Genomic DNA, 22,101 nt, shown 5'->3' on the forward strand with positions numbered 1-22,101 from the left:
CTGTTTGATAAAAGCACTGAGGCTCTTTCAGCTGCATGAACAAGTTTAAAAGTTTAAGTGTTCACGGGGAGCATTTTTCTGAGAGCCAGCGCTGCAGTGGAAGTTCATTTCTCTGCTTTCCTGATGCTCAGCCGGCTTAGTTGGGATTCTGCCTAAAATAAAAAAAAAGAAAAACAGATACAAGGCCTATAATTATTTTTAAAATTGTCCAAAGAGAACAGCAAATGTTAAATCTGAGAAATGGGATTTCTAATTGGAAAATATCTGCTCATTTTGCCAGCAACACTTTTATAAAATTGTTCCAGGAGCAACAAAAACCTGGAAAAATTGGAGCTGTTGGAACATCTGACAACTAATGTGGTTAAATAGTGACATGGCTGGATGTAAGAAGATCCCCCCAGAGAGTCTGAGGGGTTTTAGAAGTAAAGATGTGCAGCGGGTCAGCACTCTGTGACCGTCTGTGTGGGCAAACAGGTTCAGAATAAATTCAGAAGAATCAGAGGCTGCAGAGCTAGATGCTGGAAGTGTTCAGACCCTCAGACCTGATTCTTTGCTTGGCATCACTGCACAGGCTAAACTGACCTGGATACAGGCCACACCATCATCCATTGAAAACAGCTCCATGTAGCAGAAGCACCACAAAGGAGCAGCTGGAATCCCACATCAGCAACGACCTTACACAACTTCCCCGAAACATGACGCATTCAAAAACAGTCAGATTTATCAGTTTGAGCCTTTGATTTGTTCTCTTTGGACTCTTTAAATGATTATTGTGAAAGCAGAGCAGAATTTAATTCTGTCCAGATGAGCGAGCAGCTCTTTAACTGAATATTGTTTGCACATAAAAACATTTTTCAGCATGTGGCATGAAGAGGGGACAGTGCTGCTGAGATTATTTCTAACATCTTCCTCTCACACAGTGAGGATTAAATACTTTTTACAGATTAAATCTGATCTAAGGTCAGCAGTCTGAAATGGTCTCTGTCAGTTTGTCCCAGTTTAATAAACTGGTTTTGAGCACGCAGCAAAGATGATGAATAAGATTAATAAATGTACTTGAGCGCAGTACAAGATAACCATCTCTCTCTCCTCGTGTAATCCTGTGCTGCTTCAGTGGCATGAAATTGCCAACAGATTAACAGCATCAGGAGAGGAAGCTGCATTATCACGATACAACTGTTTGTGTTAGTGAAAGAACTGCTGGCCTGCCTCAGGGCTTTTAACCTAAAGCGCTGGATGGTTTTAGGACGTTTTAACTCATTCAGAGGGATTTTGGTGTCCACAGTGTTTCAGAGTCCTGATCCTGTGCCACAATACAAAGCACCTTGAGGGCACCTGGGTGGCTTAGTGGTGAAGCCGGCGACCACATACATATGCCGCGTTGCAGTGCGGGCGGCAGGGGGTTCGCGTCCCGGCCCGTCGCTGATTTGCCCGCGTGTCTTCCCCCGTATCTTTCCCCCATTTCCTGTCTCCGCTGTGGCCAAAAATGCAAAAAAAAAAAGAATAAATAAAGCGCCTTGAGGCGACTGCTTGTTGTGGTTTGACGCTCTATAAATAAAATTGAATTGAATCCTGCAGCTTTCATTTTGTCCATGGATGCATATATTAGAGGTTTGGATTAACAACAGGAAGAAAAAGTGGTGATAACATGTATGTATTTGTGTTTTCTTTCATTCAGAACCAGTCTCTGTCCATTGAGGCCCGTTCTGCCCGAGTGTACCGGGACGAGGTGGACTCCCTGCGGGAGCGAGCCGCTCGGGTCGACCGCCTGGAGACCGAACTGAGCAGATGCAAAGAGAAACTCAACGACGTTCACTTCTACAAAACCAGAGTGGAGGTAAAACAGGAGCTGCACACCTGACTCGAGTGTACGCAGATCAGCCACAACATTAAAACCACCGACAAATAACCACCTCAGCACGACAACGGCTGCAACATGGAGCTGTAGTTCCTCTAATGTCCAGAGTTATAGTTTTGGATTTTACGTTACAGGTTAGCTTTAGTTTGTTTTTATTTATTTTTTTCTAATTCAGTTAGTTTTAGTTAGTTTTCAGAGCGGTTTTGCTCATTTTTATTCGTTTTAATTTTGGATTAATGCTTAGTTTTAGTTTAGTTTTTGTAAGTTTTAGTATTTCATACTTTGTCAGGTGCAAGATTCAAAAGTGACTATTGTGTAATAAAACTCAACAAAAGATACCGTTTAAAGAAAAATATTCGGTGTGCGGTAGCTCAGTGGTGGAGCAGGCGAGCACATATATGCTGCGTTGCGGTGCAGGCGGCGCGGGTTCGAGTTCTGGCCTGTCGCCAGTTTGCCCGCATGTCTTCCCCTGTATCTTCCCCCCGTTTCCTGTCTCCCACCACTATCAGCTGCTGTGGCCAAAAATGGTAAAAAAACAAAACAATCAACTGCTCACAAGACAGCAGCACTACGTGCTAACTGTGTGTAATATTAAAGACACTCATGAACATCAACAGGGAGAAACAAAACTCAGTAAATTCTACAATAAACTCCACAATAATCTTCAGCATCAGTGGAGCAGATTAACACCTACATGTGGTGTTTGACGAAAACAAACTCTTTGAAGGAGTCAAAGCTCAAATCCAGCCGCATCCTGATGTTCTGACGAGTAGTCACATTTCTCCAGATGTGCACGTCAGCTTACCTCGTAGGATCAGAGCGGTTTCTGTAGCTGCCTTGTGTGCGCTTCTCAGGTGGACTTTGATGTTGGTGGTTTTTTCCAGGCTGAGAAGTGTTCCGCACGTTTTTCATCATCCACAACAAGACACTCGTTTCTATCTGTGCTGTCGTACTCAAAGAAACCCCGTATGAGACCGCTGCCATTACTTTTCGGATCAGCACAGTGAGCACACACAGGCACACTGTTGCCCGATGGCGCTCCCAGCTTTAACTCGTAGAGCGGAAAAAATGATTTCATATCAATCCACAAGGCTTTTAAATAAAATAACAAACATGAAAACGAAGGTCATTTTATCTATAATTTCAGTTTTGTAAACTCAGAAAACAATTTTAGTTATCGTTTTTTCCTTTTAATTATAGTTTTTATTTATTTCAGTTAACAGAAATGCTCAATTTCAGTTTTCATTATTTCATTCATTTTCATTAACTATAATGACCCTGCTAATCTCCACTCGAGGCTGGCTCAAAAAGTGAGTCAAATACCAGAAACTAATGGATGACATCACAGTGGCTACTTCCATCTTTTACATACAGTCTGTGGAAGGACTGAGCAGCTTTGCAGTTGAACGTTGGAAGCATGTGAGCATCAAAACAGCTGGATGGCCGATGCACTGTGGGAAGAAGGCGAGCTCTGAGGGATGTTAAGCTGTGAAACTTTGGGTTCATTGTTTGATCACCTACCTGAACACTGCTGCAGACCGTGCACACACTTTGGCAGCATCCTCTTTCAGCAGGATGATGCTTCATGACACACTGCAGACACGGCACAGGCACACTTTGAGGGAGAGGTTCAGGTCAGAGTCCTCTGACCTTAAGAGGTATGGACCTCTTAAAGGATCTGGGGCTAACATCACCACACCTTCAGAGGTCTGTGAAGTCCACACCTCCACACGAGAGGAGCCGTCAGGTGGTTTCAATGTTGTGGCTGATAGCCGCAACATTTTATTTTCATGTTCTGAATCTCATCATATTTCTGTTCTGTTCTCACACCAAACTTGTTTCTTACTGCAGTTAATCTATAACTCCGTTAACCATTTAATAGCCAGCTGTCGGGGGCAACATGCTGTAAGCCGCCTTTAACGCCCATCCAATTGTTGCCAACACGACTGGGCAAGCGCACTTTGTGTTACCGTAATTACATGACAATTATCCCCTTGGAAAAAATCCAAATGGTTTCTGAAAGCTGAGGCATTGTGCTCCACAGCCAACATAGGATTATTACCGTAATTTCACTCACACTGTTACAGGAACCCCCGCGAATGGCGGCACTTTTGAAATACCACTGCAAGGCCTGCCGTAATCTGCCAGTAATCTGCCACTGACAGTCCACTCTGTGTGTGTGTGTGTGTGTGTGTGTGTGTGTGTGTGTTTTTCAGGAGCTCCGTGAGGACAACCTGACTCTGCTGGAGACCAAGGTGTTGTTGGAGGAGCAGCTGTCAGCCTCAAGGGGGCGCTGTGACAAACTGCACACGCTGGAGAAAGACAACCTGTTACTGCGAGCTAAAATCCACGACCTGGAGATGGTATTACTCACACTCAAGCTGTCATGTGTCATATACAGTAACAGTCACCGTGTCAGATGTTTCCAGATGTGAGTCACACTTGAAGAGTTCTGTGGCTCTAAAATAAAAGCTGGGCTGGATGGTATAGACATAAATATTTAGCAGCGTGTAGGATGAGAACACCTCCTCTCACTCTCAGGATCAACAGACAAACCTTAGAAGGTCTCATCATTGTTTCCACCTCGTTAGCAGCTTTTCACATGCTGTCAGTAACATTAAAAAAACAAAGCTTTATACAAACCACTTCCTGTAACAAAGAGTTGCCAGAACTTCACCACAAACACACATCTGTGATCAGTTATTTGATAAATAAAATGCAGTGTAACAGAACACAAGTCTCTGATGGACTGGCTACCTGTCCAGGTTATAGCCCACCTCCTACCCTGTGACAGCTGGGAAAGGCTCCACCCCCTCCAAGCCTGAACTGAATAAATCATTAAGACAGTGGATGGAAAACAAAGAGCTTACTAAGCATAGTTTTTAAAAAAAAAAAAAACAGCTCAGGAAAACATTGGTCACCCTTTTCTCATTGTTTGGCCATCCCTCTGTCCTCCATCCCTCTGTCTTCCATCTCTCTGTCTTCCATCTCTCTGTCCTCCATCTCTCTGTCCTCCATCTCTCTGTCCTCCATCCCTCTGTCCTCCATCCCTCTGTCCTCCATCTCTCTGTCCTCCATCCCTCTGTCCTCCATCCCTCTGTCCTCCATCTCTCTGTCCTCCATCCCTCTGTCCTCCATCCCTCTGTCCAGGAGCGGGACAGCGAGCGGCGGCGGCTGGAGGAGCTGGTGGAGGAGAACATGCTGCTGGAGATCGGACAGAAACAGAGCATGAACGAGTCAGCCCACCTGGGCTGGGAGCTGGAGCAGCTCACCAAGAACCACGACAACACTGAGAGTGAGACCTCGCCCTCCTCCCCTCCACCTATCTGTCCTCTGTCTGCCCATCTGTGTTCTCCGTTTTTAACTGACTCTCCTCTCTGATGCAGCCCGAAAGTCACTGGTCCACGAGCTGAACGAATGCGTCTCCAGCCGCATGCTGAAGCTGGAGAAAGAGAACCGGGAGCTGCAGGCGTCCATAGAGAGGCTGAAAGAGGAGAACCACCTCCTGCAGGAGCAGCAGCTCCACACGCAGGAGCTGGACCGGGAGAACCAGAGTCTCAGCAACAAGGTGGGAAACCTGCAGCAGTTAAAGACACGCTGGTGACGGATTAAATAATACCTCACAAACACACCTGGGTGTTAATCAGCCTGAAGCGACTGGTGTTGTGATTTGGTGCTAAATAAATAAAACTCAAAGTTGAAAAGTCATTATTTTTCTGTAATTAGAATCGTTGATTTGCAGACAGTGAGGCACAGCATCACAAAATCAGTGTCCAGCAGACATATGAAGGACATTTGATTACAGAGGCCTCAGTGGTTTTTAACCTTCAGCCTAAAAAAAGCTGGTGGGGTGTTATCATCACCGCGCCGGTGGCCAGTTTTCAACTTTGTGAACATAATAACTGGAGAACGATGTAACCAAGGATCTTTAAATTGATGCCATAGATCTGCTAAAGATCTCAGATGACTTAGTTCTTACCGTAATGAACCAATCACAGGCAGTGACCATATTCTCAGAGGTTTATATTTTTATGATTTGAGCATTTCTTATTCGTGGTTCTTACTCAGAGATTTGCTTTTGAGGCCGGTAGTCTCCACCAAACTCCAGTCACAAGAACAGGTGAGCAGACAAACACACAAGCACACAAACTTCGTGTTTCCTGTGAAGTAAAACGTGCTGTTTTTATCAGTGGAGTCTGGTGGATAAGAAAAAAGTTTCTTCAAATTAGTGAACACTGCCTGTTTCTACATCTAAATTTAAGTTAACGTTTACCTTCAAACTCTTTATTATTTACGTCTCCATCTGAGCTGCAGGAGAACTTTGAGAGCGAGATGCAGAGAAAAGGGATCAATGCAGGAACACTCGCTGTAAAACAACAAGAACTAAAACACTGATAATTAACTCCAGTTCACACTTTAACCACAGTTCTGATTTGCACCTGGTACCAGAGAAAAAGTGAAATGTTAAATATTTGAAATGAATCCTACAGTGATCCTGTAAATGATCTTTTACCTGTCAGCCACCTGTTTCTAAAAACTACCTGGGTTTCTGTTTTAGTTGGAGCGACTCCAGGGTTTATTGGACCAGGAGAAAATGACCAATCAGGACATGGAATCTCTGGGGGAGGAGCTACTGAAGGAGAAACAGAGTCTAGAGCACGAGTTGCACACTCTGAAGGCGGAGAAGGATCGACAGGTGTGTATCACACTCAGGTAACATTTGCTTTATTGTCAGCCAAAGAAGAGACCAGCTGACTTCCTGTTCTGCCATCCAATCAGATCTCAGAGCTGGAGAGTGAAAAGCAGCACCTGGCGGAGGCGGTGGCATCCCTACAGGAGCGCGCTCAGTCTAACAGCGAGGCAAGGGTCCGCGAGGTGGAAGCAGAGAACCGTTTGCTGCACCAGAGCATCACCGACACCAGCTCTCGATTGGCCAGCCTGGAAACGCAGCTCAAAGGATCCAATGAGGATGCAGAGAGGCTGAGGGAGCGGGCAGGGCGGTGTGAGGAGGCGGAGCGAGAGTTGGCTCGGCTGGAGAGGAACCGGGAGGCGCTCAACAGAGAAGTACATAAAAATATATTTCTTTTCTTTTCTGAAGACTCAGACTGCAGCACAAATGTAATGCATCTGTGTTGCCTCCAGGTGGCATCTCTGCGGGCATGTAGCGAGCGCTCAGAGGCTCTGGAGAAGCAGGTGTCCTCCTTGGAGCAGGAGGTGCACAGGTTGAAGCGGGAGGCAGAGGAGAACCAGCGGGAGCTGCAGCAGCTGATGAAGCAGGAGACAGAAAACAGCCTCCTGTCCAAAGAAAACCTGGAGCTCCGCTGCTCCCTGGAAAGCCTGCGCTCCTCATCCACCCGCCTCACAACTGTACAGGAGGAGCTTCAGGAGGCACAGAAAGAAATGCAGGAGCTGCAGAGGAGGCTGGAGGAAGCTGGAGAGGAGGCGCAGGGAGAGAGAAAGCGAGCAGAGAGGCTGGAGGTGAACCTGACAGCTCTGAACCAGGAGAAGCATCGCTTAGAAGAGGAGATGGAGAAGAGCAAAGAGGAGAGGGTGGAGGAAGAAAGGAGGAGGCAGGAGACAGAAAGCAGAGAGGAGGACTTGAGGAGGGAGGTGGGGGAGCTGAGGGAGGAGCGGAGGAGACGAGTGGAAGGAGACGAGGAGAGGAAGAAGCTCCAGCTGGACCTGGAGCAGTCGGAGAAGGGCAGGAAGCAGCTGGAGAAGGAGAGCTGGAGGATGAGGACACTTTTGGAAGGGAAGGAGACGGAGCTGGAGGAGAAAACGAGGAGGCTGACTGAAGTCACGAAGGAGGGCGGAGCTCTCAAGAAGGAGATGGAACGGCTGAAGGAGGGGGCAGTGAAAGCAAAGGAGATGGAGCGGGAGAACAAGGAGCTTCAGAAACAAGCGACTATTGACAAGAGGACGTTAGCCACGCTGAGAGAGGTGAGAGGAGGAGGAGGAGGATTGAATTTTAATGTTTTTATCTGAGCAGATTAAGGAGTTGAGTTTGTGGTACAGATTAATCAGATTGTAATTTGAGTTTAGTGTTTCTGAACTCACTGTTTAGCTCGAGCTGAGAGTCTCTGGTTTGTGCGGGTGAACCTGAGGAGGAAGCATCAATGCATCTCTGTCTGCTCTCAGTTTGTTTGCTTCGGCTCTCCGTCCCTGAGGCGTGAGGCCGCAAGGCTGCTTAATTATGGGAAAAAAATGACAATTTTATTCATACAGCACATTTCATTGTTCTCAAATTCAATGTGCTTAATACAGAAGACAGTAACATAAAAACCTCCGTAGATTTACACTGAAAACTAAATATAACTAAAACTAAATAAAACTTTACAAAGAAGCAAAATGCAAGTTAACACACACACACACACAATGCAGATGTTGACTCCAGTTTGGACCCATTTGATTGTTTCTGGGTTTCTTTGTGTTTGGACGCAGGAGCTGGTGTCAGAGAAGCTCAGCATTCAGCAGCAGAGAGTCGAGTTGGAACGACTGAACGAAGAGCTGGAGAAGATCGGACTGAACCGGGAGAAGCTGCTGCAGCAGGAGCACACGCTGGAGGACAGGTGAGATCCTCTCATCTCATTTCTGTGAGACTGAGTCTCTTGACAGGTGACGGATGGATTTTTTTGGTGCTTGAATGTCAGCAGGTACAGGCTGCTGGAGTCTCGGCTGGAGGAAACCGTCCAGCAGACCATGAAGATAAAGGAGGATAAAATCTCCAGCCTGGAAAAGAAGCTGGAAGAAAGCAGCGCTCTCAACAAGACTCTTCGTGCTGAGCTGGAAGCTGTAAGGAAATGCAAACTTTGACTTCCCTCTATGTCTGTAAAGTTGAAGATATGAAACAGTCAGACACTTTTTTCCTGCTGCAGGCTCATCAGACGGTGTCCGCCTCGCATCAGCAGCATGAGGAAGTAAACCATAGCTCCCAGGAGCACCCAGCGTCTGACCGCGGCGCCACAGCTGAGCTGCTTCGAATCAAAGACCATCTGATCGATGTGGAAAAGAACGTGAGACTTAGACATTCAGCTGATATTTCTGATTATTTATTTCCACACTCAGCCTGTTCGTCATATTAATATTGTGTTTTTGAGATCTGTCCATTTGTACCTGAAGGTTTCCTGTGCACTAAAAAGTCATTTAACACGAAAAATACTTAATGTTGCGTTTTTAATTTGATGTTTTGAGATGGTTGTAATATGCACACACAGTCAGCAGGCGGCCTGAGTCCAAGGCAGCATTTTGTAAATCTTTGTGCTGCATGGATTTAGTATTTTTTGTCTTTGGTGTCACTGTTTTGTCCAGAATGCCTCCCTGCAGACGGAGAGCAGTCTGCTGAAGGAGCAGCTGAAACAGCTGGAGAACCAGAACACTTCCCTCAACAACCAGATGGCGGCGCTGCAACGACACACCACCACGCTGCAGGAGCAGAATTCAGCGTTACACACGCAGACGGCGAAGCTACAGGCACGTCACTCCGTCACGCAGGTTTAACTTGAAACGATGTTTAAATTTGGGCCGTCCTCCTCATTGTTCATCTCTGTGTCCTCTCAGGTGGAGAACTCCACCCTCTCCTCTCAGAGTGCCTCTCTCATGGCCCAGAATGCAGTGCTTCAGGGCCAGGTGACCGCTCTGGAGACAGAGGTGGAGTCGTGGCAGCGGCAGCGCGAGGAGGCGTGGCGAGCTAGAGAGAGTGTGCTTAGTGACCACGAACGCCTGCTGAACGTTCATGAGAGGCAAGCTCACGAGTACGAGCAGCTGATCAGTCAGCACGCGGCGCTGAAGGGCAAGCAAAGGGCGCTAGAGGGCGAACACAGGACGCTGCACACCAAGTAAGTGGAACATGTGGGATTGAAGGTCTTAAATAAGTCATAGAGGGGAAACTGTTCACAGACAGCAGAAGCGCGCCATAATCAAGGCACAAGTTTTAATCCAGCCCACATTTCACTTTACATTCTTCATCATTTTTGGCCTTCGCAGTTACAGCTGTGGTCTGCACACTGATGTGATCCCTGTGCACAGGTGAAACCACACAGACACCTACACGCTAGCACAGAATACAACAGAAAGGTGGGAGTGTGTGTTCAGTGTAAACAGAAAGTTTCTGTTCTCAGACGTCGTCTCTGCTGAGGAAACCGAGCACAGACGGGAAACTTTGTTCATTCGAGCTGAATTTATCTCACCTTTGACCCTTTGTCGGTCGTGCTTCGAGTTCCCCTTTTACCTTTCTCTCCCCAGGGTGGCCCTGGCTCAGGCTGGAAATTTTTCACAATTAAGTCCACTTTTTCGAAATAATCCACAAAAATCGAAATAATCTACAGGAATCGAGCAGGATTCGTTTCAGTGATTTATTTCCACAAAGTGTTACAAAAAGCGAGAGCGCGCAAGCACCTCTCAGGAGTGTACAGTGGTTAGTCCAGCAAAAAGAAAAACAAAGAAAAAAACTGCTTCAACAATGGAAAACAGGGCATTTATACCCTCTCAGCGGGACTTTCCTCCACCCCAAATTATTATGCATAAATTGTCACCCTTTGCTATTTAATCACCCCATCAACTTTTCGGGCACCCTTCACCCACTTTAGGACACATGCTTAAGGCTGCACCTCACAGGTCAAGCTCATAGTTTACAACAGATCAAATAGATGTCACCCATGATGACCTTTTCTACTCAAACCTCTGTTAAGATAAGATAACCAGTTTCTCCCACTTAGCCACGTTTTATTCTTTTCCCCCCTTTTCTGCTATAAAACTGTGAGGGGCCCACAGAACTCCCTTTTTTGTGAGTGCACCTGCTGTAAAAACTCTGCTGAAATATGACGATAGAGAGTACAAGTGTCAAGTAAGACGGTACTTACTCTGGCAACTCTTCACAGGCCCCAAACACGCAAATCTGATCACACAGGTCCTATCCCCACCTCGGTGACCCCAGAACATAAAGCACTCAGCACGGTTGTGTCTGTGTGTGTGTGTGTGTGTGTGTGTGTGTGTGTGTGTGTGTGTGTGTGTGTGTGCGTGCGTGCGTGTGTCTACCTCCTATCTGCACTTGCCTGGTACTTAAGATAAAAAGTAACAACCCCAGGCACTTATATGAAACTAATATAAGGTGTAAGAATAATATGTGCACATTTGATAAAAGTAATAACACTACAAACAATATAAATGATAAGTAATACAAATACATATATCCCCATATAATGATAAATGTAAATGGTGACTGACAGAGTTGAGGCCCGTTATGAGGCCACACTTAACCACATGTGAATAAATCAATGCTGACAAAAGGGAAAGTCCCTTTTTACATAAGAAGTGAAGGATAATCACTGCTAATAGTGTGTGTGTGTGTATTGGGGGGGGGGGGGGTATAGACAGTGTATGAAGTTGATATGGACAACTGAGGAGAGAGAGAAAAAGTACAAGCAGTGTAAGGAAAGAGAGTTCAAAGAGGGGGAGAGAGTACAGAGAATATAAGGAAAGAGAGAGAGAGTTCGGGGGGTGTGTTACAAACAGTATAAGGACAGAGAGAGAGAGTGTGAGGGGAGAGACAGTATAGACACTATAATTCAATTCAATTCAATTCAATTTTATTTATATAGCGCCAAATCACAACAAACTGTCGCCTCAAGGCGCTTTGTATTGTGGGTAAAGACCCTATAAGGAGAGAGTTCAGAGGGGGGAGAGATGGTATAGAGAGTATAAGGGGCTGTTAAGGGCAAAATGGTACAGGCAGTGAATGGAATATATATATTTAGTGGCAAATATCCACTACTAACGGAGAGAAAAAGTATAGATGCTGGATGAAAGTAGCAATAAATTTCCAACACCTTTGAATCACTCTGATTTACATACAGGGAGTATATGAATTTAAGCCACTTTTAGACTCAAGGAGGGAGGCTTCGAGGCAGCGGACATTTAACAAAATAAGACGTCCTCATTTCAGAGTTAAATCTATCGTTTGTAGATAGTTATGAGTCAGACTGTATTTATGATCTGAGGAGTCATTTTTAATGAAATTCACAGCAGGGTGAACATGTGATTATATGCTGTTAGTTTTTAAATGTAGGTATTTCTGTGGTGTTTATGTAGCTTTAATTTTTCAGCTGTTCAACAAACTTTAATCCTTATAGGAAATAAAAAAAAAAATCATGATTGTTTTCAGCAAACAGTAAAAAAACCAAGTTTCTCTAAAATCCATATTTCTCGCTTACACTCATAAGATCAGACACTGTCTGCACTCTTCACTGGATGAAGAAAAGATGCAAAGTAGAGACGGAAAAAAGCTGCCATTTAACCCATGAGCTCATTAACGGGCTCATTTCTGCAGATATCAGTGATCTCTTGATTATTTCTGGGTTGTTGCTGCAAGCCTGCCCACACTCTCCAGTTCATCTCCTGAAGGCTCATTATTTCTTTCAGTCCAAGTTGTTAAATGGTGGAATCGTACCGACCACAATAAAGACTTCTCCGAGTTTGTCTTCATGCTTTTTCCACTTTCCTTTGTTCAGTGAGTATTTTTGGGCAACTTTGTTGGTCGGGGTGTGAGTGGCTTTGGCAGCATCACCTGTAGAAAATGATGGAGAGTCAGTCATTGGTGGATGGATGCCTGTTTTACGTAGTTCTGATCTACCGGCTGCAAAGTAAAAGAGTCACATCAGGTGTGGTGTAAACACACTAAGCATAAACAGACAGTTCAGAGGATCTGCCAGGAAGTCTGGGATCGACTGTGTGTGAAAGAAAACTGAACTGATCGAATTGCTGGATGTGTAAAGGTGTTCTGTACCTGAGGCTCTAACATCCGGTGTGGTTGCAAAATTTGGCCGTTGTCCTCAGCTGTGTAGGTGGAGTAGACGGGTTGGAAGTATCGTACAGAGTGGCAAAGTGGTAGCTGGTGGTACATTAGAAAGATTTCATTTTAAAAGTAATCTTTAAAATGATAAAAATAAACATTTTTATTCAAATCCATTTAAAGGCTCACTCTGTGGTTTAACACTTCATTTAATGTGAAGGATTACCTGTTTTCAGACACCTGAGAGATGTGGATGTGATTATTGGCAGCAGGTCACTGTGGCACACGGCCTTTGTAAAAGTATTGGCTGCACTGCTGCAAAAGAGAGAAGCAGAAACAAAGTTAGACCACATACAGAATACATCTGACAGCGTTTATGAACGCACAGGAGCACAAACCTCAGAGTTTACCACGTCATCTGCACCGACACAAGAGACGAGCAGAAGGAGGCACACGCTCACCGAGCTCCGCAGTCTGGACAAAACTGCGGGAATCCAACCTTCGTCTTTCTCAATAACACGTCACCAAAAAAACCGGAATAAGCTTTTTAAACAGCGTGAGGCTCCACACGGCAGCCACACTGTCCACATTACTGTGCTGGAAGGAGGCCGCTTCCTGTAAAAGACAGCATGTAGCAGGCTAAAGTCTCACTAACATGGAAAACCAGGGGGCTGCAGCCTATCCCAGCTGCACAGGAATGATTCTGTGTGTGTGAGAGCTCTGTGCTCATTGATTTCATATAATATTCTTGTAAATGCTGAGGTTTTATGTTAAGTTGAAGTTTGAAAGTGATTCTGTAAATGCTGCAGTGACAGCAGTAATAAATACTGGAACAGGCTTTAGAGTATACGGGACACTGCAGGTCATGAATTCCTTCATTTGCATGTTTTTCCTGTTTTAATCATTTATTTTACTACTTTATTTCCTGATGGCTGAGTTTAGTAACTCTACACTGACTTCCACTTCAGAGACGCATTTATTTGCAGAAGAATGTCTCTGAACAGCCTCTGCTCATATTTTCACCTCTATTTTATTTTGTTCATGCAGAATATAATGGAGATAAAAATATATTTGTCAGAATGATTTGGCCTCACGTTGCAGGTGGTTTGCTGGGTTGGCTTGGCTTCAGGTATGTGCTGATACTGATCTGATGTCAGTGTTATTTTAATAAGCTGCACTGTGAGGCTGTGAGAGTCAGTTCTGTATGTGTAAGACAACAACATTGCTCACAGTGTGTCTGCTGCTGCATTTTCTTTTAAAATTACCCCTTAATTATCAGAGAATATGCAGTTTTTGGGGGGTGAGTATTTCCCTCCTTCCTCTCAGTATTCCCCCCAGCATGGCCCTGACGTCACGTGCTGGGAGCGTGATGACATCATCACGTTATCAGACATTTATGTGAACAGTGAAACTGAAACTGCAGGTTACACTAACTGATACCATCAGGTGGAAATAACCCCTCTGCTCTGTGTCCGTCTCCAGGTACTGTGTGCTGCTGCAGCAGAAGGAGAAATGGGAGGAGCAAGAGGGGCGTGGCCTGAAAGAAAAGGAGGAGCTAAACCTGGAGATCCAGAAGAACCGCCTCCTGCAGCAAGAAAACCTCCAGCTGAAAGCAGAAGCAGACAGGTGATGCATTTTCAGACCACAGACTGTAGCTGGGTGGTGTCATGGCAGTAAAGCCCCTTAGCATTTTAACCACCTCCATGTTGATTATTTGAAGCCAGGAGTGACCATATTTGGATGAGAGGGTGGAGTTATCAGCCAATACTGCTAATTAGTAGCTTCTAGTAAACCCTCGACTGGAGCCAGTGAGCACTGATTATAAGGCTTAAACTTCTGAATGTTCATCTTAACGTCCACTATTAGCTGAGCTGGTGTGCTGACATCTTCCGTTTCCCCCTTAAGACTCACCGAGAGCCAATCACAGCAGATGGAGCAGAGCAGAGGGCTCCAGCAGCGAATCAGCGAACTCAAGACCTCTTTAGGCTCCGCCCAGCTGGAAGTGAGTCAGTGGAGAGCACAATACGATTCGCTGATGGAGCAGCACCAGAACCTGGATCTCACCATGACCAAACTAGACAACCACTGTGAGGTAAAGGGGTGTTTTTATTAAACAGCTGATTAATGAAGCACTGCAAAGCTTAAGTGGGATCGCCGTCTCCTCTGTGTGTGCTCCCAGCTCCTGAGTCGCCTCAAAGGTAACCTGGAGGAGGAGAACCACCACCTGCTGAGTCAGATCAACATGCTGAGTCAGCAGAACCACACGCTGCTGGAGAGGAGCATGGAGAGCAAAGAGCAGTACCACCAGGAGCAGAAGCTCTACATGTGAGTCCTCGTTACGAGTCCACCTCCTCGTGTGTGGATTTAACTTGCTCGATCACTCACCTGTTCAGGCAGGGGAGGATTAAAGTTGTACAGGTGACCTGCAGGACTCTGATGTAGGCAGTAAGCAGCTGTGTCGCAGTAACTGACATGTAATCGTTATCCAGGAGACATTTAAAAGAAGATCAGATCATTGAATGTGATTAAAAATGTAAACACACCGAGTTTAACCTCAGCTGTTAGTCGGCTCCTTATTTTACTTGTTTACGAGGAACGTAAAGGAACTGCAGACATGCTTCGGCCATTTTATCACCAGGTTGGAACATCTAAACTCTCCATCCAGCACCACTGTGTCTGGTACTGCTGTCAGCAAATGGAAATGCACTGAGCGCGATCAGAGCGATCAAACGTGGCTGTAAATCTGAGCCTGTCTCTCTGTCTCATCAGTGATAAGCTGAACGCTCTTCGTCGTCAGAAGGAGAAGCTGGAGGAGAAGATCATGGACCAGTACAAGTTCTACGACCCCACGCCTAAAAAGTAAGAGTCCACCTTTATTTCTACTGTTGCAGTCAGAACTGGACTACAACACTTTGATATGAGAACGTTAGTTTCAGGGCTGATTAGTGAAAGGTGAAGCTGACCCGCCCTCAAACTAACAGCCAGTCACGTGAGGCTCTTTCTGAGCAGCATCAACGATCAGCAGCCTCAATGATCAGCAGCAAACGGTCACATCTTCAGCTCCATCAGACATGAAGGAGCTGCAGCTGCACTGAAGTCAGAGGCCAGAAATGATGCATTTAAGATCAATAATGTTAAAAGTGCAGTAAAAAGTTTGTGAAGCATTAAACAACCTGAAACACCAGATCTTCATACAGGTTCTAAAAGTAGAAGAAAGGAACCCAAGTTAAATAACTTTAAGAGAATACATATGAAAATCTTCCTGTATTCCCCAGTTAGTGGCTGTTCTGCAGGAGGCTGAGAGGGGGCACTGACAGCCGACAGTATTTTTCCATTTTATGGACTTTTGATTTGTGAATCTGATGTTTTGGGGCATTTTTAAACTTTTTTTCTATAAACTTTAATTGATAGGTATGTAGAACTATTTAATACTGGCAGGACTTTTGCAGGTTTTTGTTCCCATAGGAATAAAAAAGATGAGTGGTTTCTGTCTGATGCAGCTGATAGAGTTCTCAGGAGCAGCACAGGCTTCCTGCTGTGTGTCAGACTCACCTCCTTCTGGAGAAATCTGCTGATTGCTATCAGTGAAAGCAAACCAAACACTGCAGGTATTTGCAAGTCTCATTCTTATCTTTATGGGATCCGCCATCTTTGTTTTCTGGAGCCACGAGTGGGTGGAGCACCAAGTTATCAGCTAATGATCGTCAAACTGCATCCATGCTCTGTGTGGGAGCATCACAGACACGGATACCTGATAATCAGTAACATCCAAATAACATCCTAGAAGTTCACTCACCAGAAACGTCAATGAACTACACAGCACCCATATTATTGTCATAACCCTGTACAGTTGTTATGAAGGGAGCAGCTGTTGGGGCTTCATTTTTCAGCCCAGAGGCTGATTCTTACCGGAAACTCATGAAGTAAAATTAGTCCGCTGATGCCCGAAATGTTTTTTCTGCTTTATTTAATTCATTTTTATTTATATAGCGCCAAATCACAACAAACTCAAAGGTGCTTTATATTGTAAGGTAAAGACCCTACAATAATTACACAAAAAAACCCAACAGTCAAAACGACCCCCTATGAGCAAGCACTTGGTGACAGTGGGAAGGAAAAACAACCTTTTAACTCCAGCAGAACCAGGCTCAGGGAGGGGGGGTCATCTGCCACAACTGGCTGGTGGTGAGGGGAGAGAGACGGGACAAAAGACACTCTGTGGAAGAGAGATAGAGATCAATAATAATTAATGATTACATGCAGAGTGAGGTATAAACGGAGGGAAAAGAGGTGAATGAAAAGAAACAGTGCATTATGGGAACCCCTCAGCAGACTTATAGCAGCATAACTAAGGGAGGGTTCAGGGTCACCTGATCCAGCCCTAACTATAAGCTTGATCAAAGAGGAAAGTTTTAAGCCTAATCTTAAAAATAGAGAGGGTGTCTGTCTCCAAACTGGGAGCTGGTTCCACAGAAGAGGCGCCTGAAAGCTGAAGGCTCTGCCTCCCATTCTACTCTTAAGTATCCCAGTAGGCCAGCAGTCTGAGAGCAAAGTGCTCTATTGGGGTGATATGGTACTATGAGGTCTTTGAGATAAGATGGTGCCTGATTATTCAAGACCTTGACCATTATCATCCAGTCAGTGTTCTGATCTTTTTATAACTTGTTTAAAAGCCACAGCCAAACATTTCTGACTAAATATATCTGTGACTGTTTTTCAGTTATTTATAATTGATATTATTAATTAGTCTGACAGATTAATTGCTGTGTGTTGCCAGGAGGAGTCAGTGGGCTGGAGCCAAAGCTTTAGTCAAACTCATCAAACCTCGAAAGGAGAGCAGCCGAGAGAGGGGAGCCGAGAGAGAGCGAACAAAGAGCGCCCCGGACATCCCCCTACCTGCCACCCCCTCCCTCCTGTCCCCTGAGACCCCACCCCCTCTGCCTCAGCGGACTCTCAGTGACTCACAGGATGGCGGCTACGCTAACAGCAACCACAACAGCCCAAGTCTGGGACCCCAGAGTCCACCTCTGACCACCATCAGCAGAGGTAAACACACACACACACACACACACAGCATGATGTTAAACACAGATAAACGTGTCTACAGAGGGGCGTTTAACTTTCACTCCTTAAGGACACATCCAGAGCAAATTTCAGAGGATAAAGTGTGTGGATTTCCTCTCTGTGGGTGATTATAGAGGGCAAACTGTAACTGAGCTCTGTTTTTATTATGAACTGCATACACAGCATACATGGAAATATTTTTAGATACTGCAGAACTAACAGATTTAGATGAGGTGCCCTCTCTCCTGTAGAGGGCGCCATTGGCCTTCATAGAACTGACAGTACCTTCGGCTTCACATCTGCAAACATCACTGCAGCTGTTTCGGTTTGACCCCAGTTGTTTCTGTGTGAAGCTTTTTTTCAGGCTGCTTCAACTGCAGCTTCTCATAGTTTTGCTTTTTATATCACAGGCAATTTGTTGGCAATTACTCCACAATGAGGCGTCTCATTTTCAGATACTTCAGTAATTCAAATATTGAGTGTTTCTGCACAAATTCTGTGAAATAGTGCACGTCTCCAGATCATTTAGTTCAAAAACACCAAAGGCGGATGTAGATCATTTCTTGGTTAATCCATACATGAATTCGCATATGTAGTGAACAGCTTCAGCCCTCTGACAGAAACTTTTTTCTTTTAACCCCTAATTAAAAGAAACTTAAACATTCTATAAAAAAAAAACAGGAAAAGAACAACAAAAGCCGAGTTTGTGATTTTTGGCCGGCTGTGATGTTTGAGACGTCACATTTTTAATTTGGGACCAGCTGAGATGAAGGGAGTGCTGGAAGGCCTTTGAAATAACTGATAACAGAACAATATGTGCTTTAGATGGAGACCATTCAGCATCTGTTGGTGTTGATGTGTTTAAGAGCAGGAGGAGCACCCACACAGCTGTTCAGCACATCTGGACAAAGGAGAAAACTGGACAGTTTATGTATTAAGATACATGGAGAGGCATAAGTGCATAGAATAAAGTGCTGTATGAACTGGCTGTGAAGCACTTTGAGTGGTTAATTAGAAAAGATAATGAAGGAAAAATGGACGGATGGACGGATGGATGGATGAATGATGTGCAGATGGACATCGATGGGAGCGTTGGGTTTTTACACAGTGAAGATTTTGCAGGCATCAGTTCAGCTCCGCCCACAAAACATCATCACCATGTGTAAAGATTAAGAAGGTCAGCGCTGGAACTTTTCTGACCCAACATGTGCAGAGGTGATGAGTCAAAAACAAAAGCAGTGAGGAGAACTGCAGAGACCCGATTGATCCTCTTCATCAGTCTGTGACGCGTGTTTGATTTCTGTTGGTCTTCTCTGGAACTGATCTGAGGCTGAGCTCAGCTCACTCTTTTAAAAGCTGTCTTTGAGCTTAATTGGAAAGTTTTCACATTAATCTGCTCAGTCTTCCTCACGCTGTGATCAGAAAGTTCTGCTTGTACAAAACAGAAAACGCACCTGATGTAAATGCGGCTGATCTCACCTTTAACCTCGACTCTTTCAGTGCTGCAGAGCTTTCAGTGTGGCCTCCAGCTTCAGGTCAAAGGGGAGATTGATCAGATTTATGTCAGGTGCCTTTTTAAAGGTTGCAGAAGTTTCTGATGGCACCTCGTACGTGTTCGACTGCAGGAACGACCTCTGACCCTGCAGGATTTATCAAATCTTCTGCTTTTACCTCAGTAAACTTTCCACTCTAACACTCTTAACTTCAGGATGAGCTGAGATCAGCTCTGACTAACTCTTCATTTAACCCGAGGGTGTTTCCTTAGTTTGTTCTGGTTTCTTTGCATGATCTCTGTTGTTTCACGTTCTGCCAATCATCAATAATTAAGAGCTTCTTATGTTTCATTTACTCACGGTTTCATTTTCTTTACATCTTTCCTCCTGTCTCCTCCCATCTCTCTCAGCTCCTCCTCCAAAACGCTTCAAATTTCTCCGCAGTAAAAGTCAAGACAAGATCCTCCCCTCTTCCTCTTCCTCCTTGTCTCCGTCCTCATCCTCCCCCACCTCCCGCCATCCCTCCCTCTCTCTCACCAGACGACTGCGATTTTGGTCCTCCGCCGACTTCTCAGCTGACCTCATCGCTAGCCAGCCAGTCCTAGCCAACGGAGATTTCTAATATCCTCATCATCATCATCATCATCATCCTTTGTAACCACATACGCCATCCTCATCATCACAGTCATCAGTGTGACTTTCAAAAGCGCACACACGCTATACGTGCACACTCTTTTCAAACACTGACGCACTAAAACATTAAAGACGAGCAGCTCCATGTTTCCGGACAGTGTTATAGTAAGTTTTGTGTGTGTGTGTGTGTGTGTGTGTGTGTGTGTGTGTGTGTGTGTGTGTGTGTGTGTGTGTGTGTGTTCTGAACTGTGCGGCTCTTTAAAGTAGCTGTCATGAAGGTTTTCAGTCTAAGTCGTGTCTCATTCCTGACACTAAGCGGATTTAAAGCGATGGCGCTCGCCCTCCGTGTGCGAGCCGTCCTGCAGCGTCAGCGGTTTATCACGACTGAAATCTTCCAGACTGCCACTTTAAAACAGACCTGCTGGCTTCACAAAGCTTTGCTGCACAAAACATTCACGAACTCACTGTTCACTGCAGCTGTTTTATCATCATTCTATTAGTTTTATTACAGAAGTAAAATCAGCATCTTTAAAGTGCTCTGCCTGTGGTTCTGTGGCATACTTGCTTAGTCAGGCTGTAGCTTCTGCTGCTTTTAGATTCAGGGTCCAGCATGTAAACTGTTTCCCTACAGAGCAAACGAGCTCAGTGAGGTTTGGTCACCATTCAGACACCGTCAGGATGCCTGCGCTGCTCCTGATCCTGGACTATGGTTCAGCATCAATGGGTCCTTCACAGATGTCCCAGTTACTTCAGCTGTTCATCTTTTTATTTTAACACCAAGAAATAGAAAGCCTGTGTTCCTGTGTTCCTGTCATTGACTCAGAGCAGCCATGTTTTTGTTGGGTGTGCCCAATCTCACACGTGTAGACAGCTGCATCCTGTCCCTTTAATACAGATTATAAAATCTCTCCCTGTGATAGCATCAGGTCATATAACGAGTTGAGCTGTCAGATATCACAGCTCTGCATCTTCTTTGTGTCCTGCTTTGCTTTTTGCGACACTAACCTCACACTCACAGCCCGCCCTCTCGTTTCCGGTCCTGTACGCTCACAGCTCTGTGTGTCCTGCAGTTATTAACCTGTGGCTCTCTCCTCACTGCATTCTGATTGGTCCACAGGATTAACAGACAGGGGCCGGGGGGTTTATCACAGCAGCACTCCAGGAGGAAGCAATGAAAGCATCAATGGAGATGATGCACACGGAGCAGGTACGGTAACGCTTACAGTGAGCGAGTGTGCATCATTTTCAAACAGCAGATCGGCTTCAGTCACAGGACTGATTCTGATTTCGGTGTGATGGAGGTGAAGGAGGATTTCCGGCTCTGTGGTCTCAGTGCTATTTGATGTGGTCCTGTTGGCCTCATCAAGCAGTGGCCTCCACTTGCACTGCGAGTGGAGGCCACTGCTCAATGAGGCCTGCCCTCACCTCTGAACACGAGCTGTGCGTACTGACTAAAAGCATAAGCACACAGATTGAGGTGACTCAGCTTGCTTGGTAGGGGGCTGGGTCACATCAAACATGAAGCAGAGATTCTGCACTTTAATCATTTTTATTTCATAAAATGTCCAGATGATTGAGGAACATAAAAAATAGTTTAATAGAGCTGAGGAGGAGCTGCAGATGACAAGAACATCCTCTGATTTTTAATCCCAGGTCAGTCCCATAAACTCCACCTGAGCTCCACTCCGAGCCATCCGTCATCCTCGCTGGGCTTCACCAACAGCTCCGCCTCCAGACTGGGACAGATTGCCGGTCGCAGGCCCAGAGGTAGACTGGCTTTTTTAACCAGAGCTGCTTTAGAAGTCTGAAGTCCTAAGAGTGTTCATGATGCTGTGAAAAACATTTACAGGCCCGTTATTGGACGAAGACTCTCGCCACAACACCTCTGACCAGGTGTTTGGAGGTCACCCAGGGTCAGCAGACTTCAGCCACAACACATCCAGCTCCAACTCACCTGTGAGCTGCAGAGGTACAGACACACAGCAACACATCCATCCATCAGTGACTCAGTCTGCACAGGTTCCACTTTCAGGGTTCATAAAAACCTGGAAATGTCTCTGAAATTAGCTGATAAGGGTGCTGACTTGGGCTTAAGCTGCACAGTGTCAGCAAAATACAGATTTAATCATGTTTGGTTTCAGTAGTAAAATTTTAAGGCATAGCTTGAGAAAGATGAGGATCTGGGATGTGTAAAGTGTGGAGTTTGTAGTGAAAGGAGAGGGAAGTAGTCATGAACTTCATTTGTGAAATCATGCTTGCAACATGTG

At 45.3% G+C, this 22,101-nt stretch overlaps 1 protein-coding gene across 4 annotated transcripts in view; it reads left to right on the forward strand.

Annotated features, from left to right (window-relative positions):
* Nucleotides 1-22,101, forward strand: part of LOC115801402 (protein Daple-like) — a 48,619-nt gene that overhangs the window by 20,437 nt on the left and 6,081 nt on the right. Inside the window, exons 10-29 of one of the 4 annotated variants that reach the window (XR_004021757.1) lie at nucleotides 1,679-1,837; nucleotides 4,075-4,221; nucleotides 5,009-5,153; nucleotides 5,245-5,426; nucleotides 6,417-6,554; nucleotides 6,638-6,922; nucleotides 7,001-7,798; nucleotides 8,300-8,427; nucleotides 8,509-8,650; nucleotides 8,734-8,871; nucleotides 9,167-9,328; nucleotides 9,416-9,693; nucleotides 14,127-14,270; nucleotides 14,550-14,736; nucleotides 14,824-14,969; nucleotides 15,414-15,503; nucleotides 17,422-17,690; nucleotides 19,612-19,999; nucleotides 20,952-21,041; nucleotides 21,488-21,534. Coding sequence is in view for 3 of the 4 variants with exons in the window: in XM_030759196.1 (XP_030615056.1) it covers nucleotides 1,679-1,837; nucleotides 4,075-4,221; nucleotides 5,009-5,153; nucleotides 5,245-5,426; nucleotides 6,417-6,554; nucleotides 6,638-6,922; nucleotides 7,001-7,798; nucleotides 8,300-8,427; nucleotides 8,509-8,650; nucleotides 8,734-8,871; nucleotides 9,167-9,328; nucleotides 9,416-9,693; nucleotides 14,127-14,270; nucleotides 14,550-14,736; nucleotides 14,824-14,969; nucleotides 15,414-15,503; nucleotides 17,422-17,690; nucleotides 20,952-21,041; nucleotides 21,488-21,601; nucleotides 21,684-21,803 (3,862 nt within the window). In the remaining variant the exon portion in view is untranslated. The other 3 variants (XM_030759197.1, XM_030759196.1, XM_030759198.1) reach the window with 3 other exon arrangements.

The sequence above is a fragment of the Archocentrus centrarchus genome, chromosome 22 (genome assembly GCF_007364275.1).
Source record: "Archocentrus centrarchus isolate MPI-CPG fArcCen1 chromosome 22, fArcCen1, whole genome shotgun sequence".
In the NCBI taxonomy this organism is placed as follows: Eukaryota; Metazoa; Chordata; class Actinopteri; order Cichliformes; family Cichlidae; genus Archocentrus; species Archocentrus centrarchus.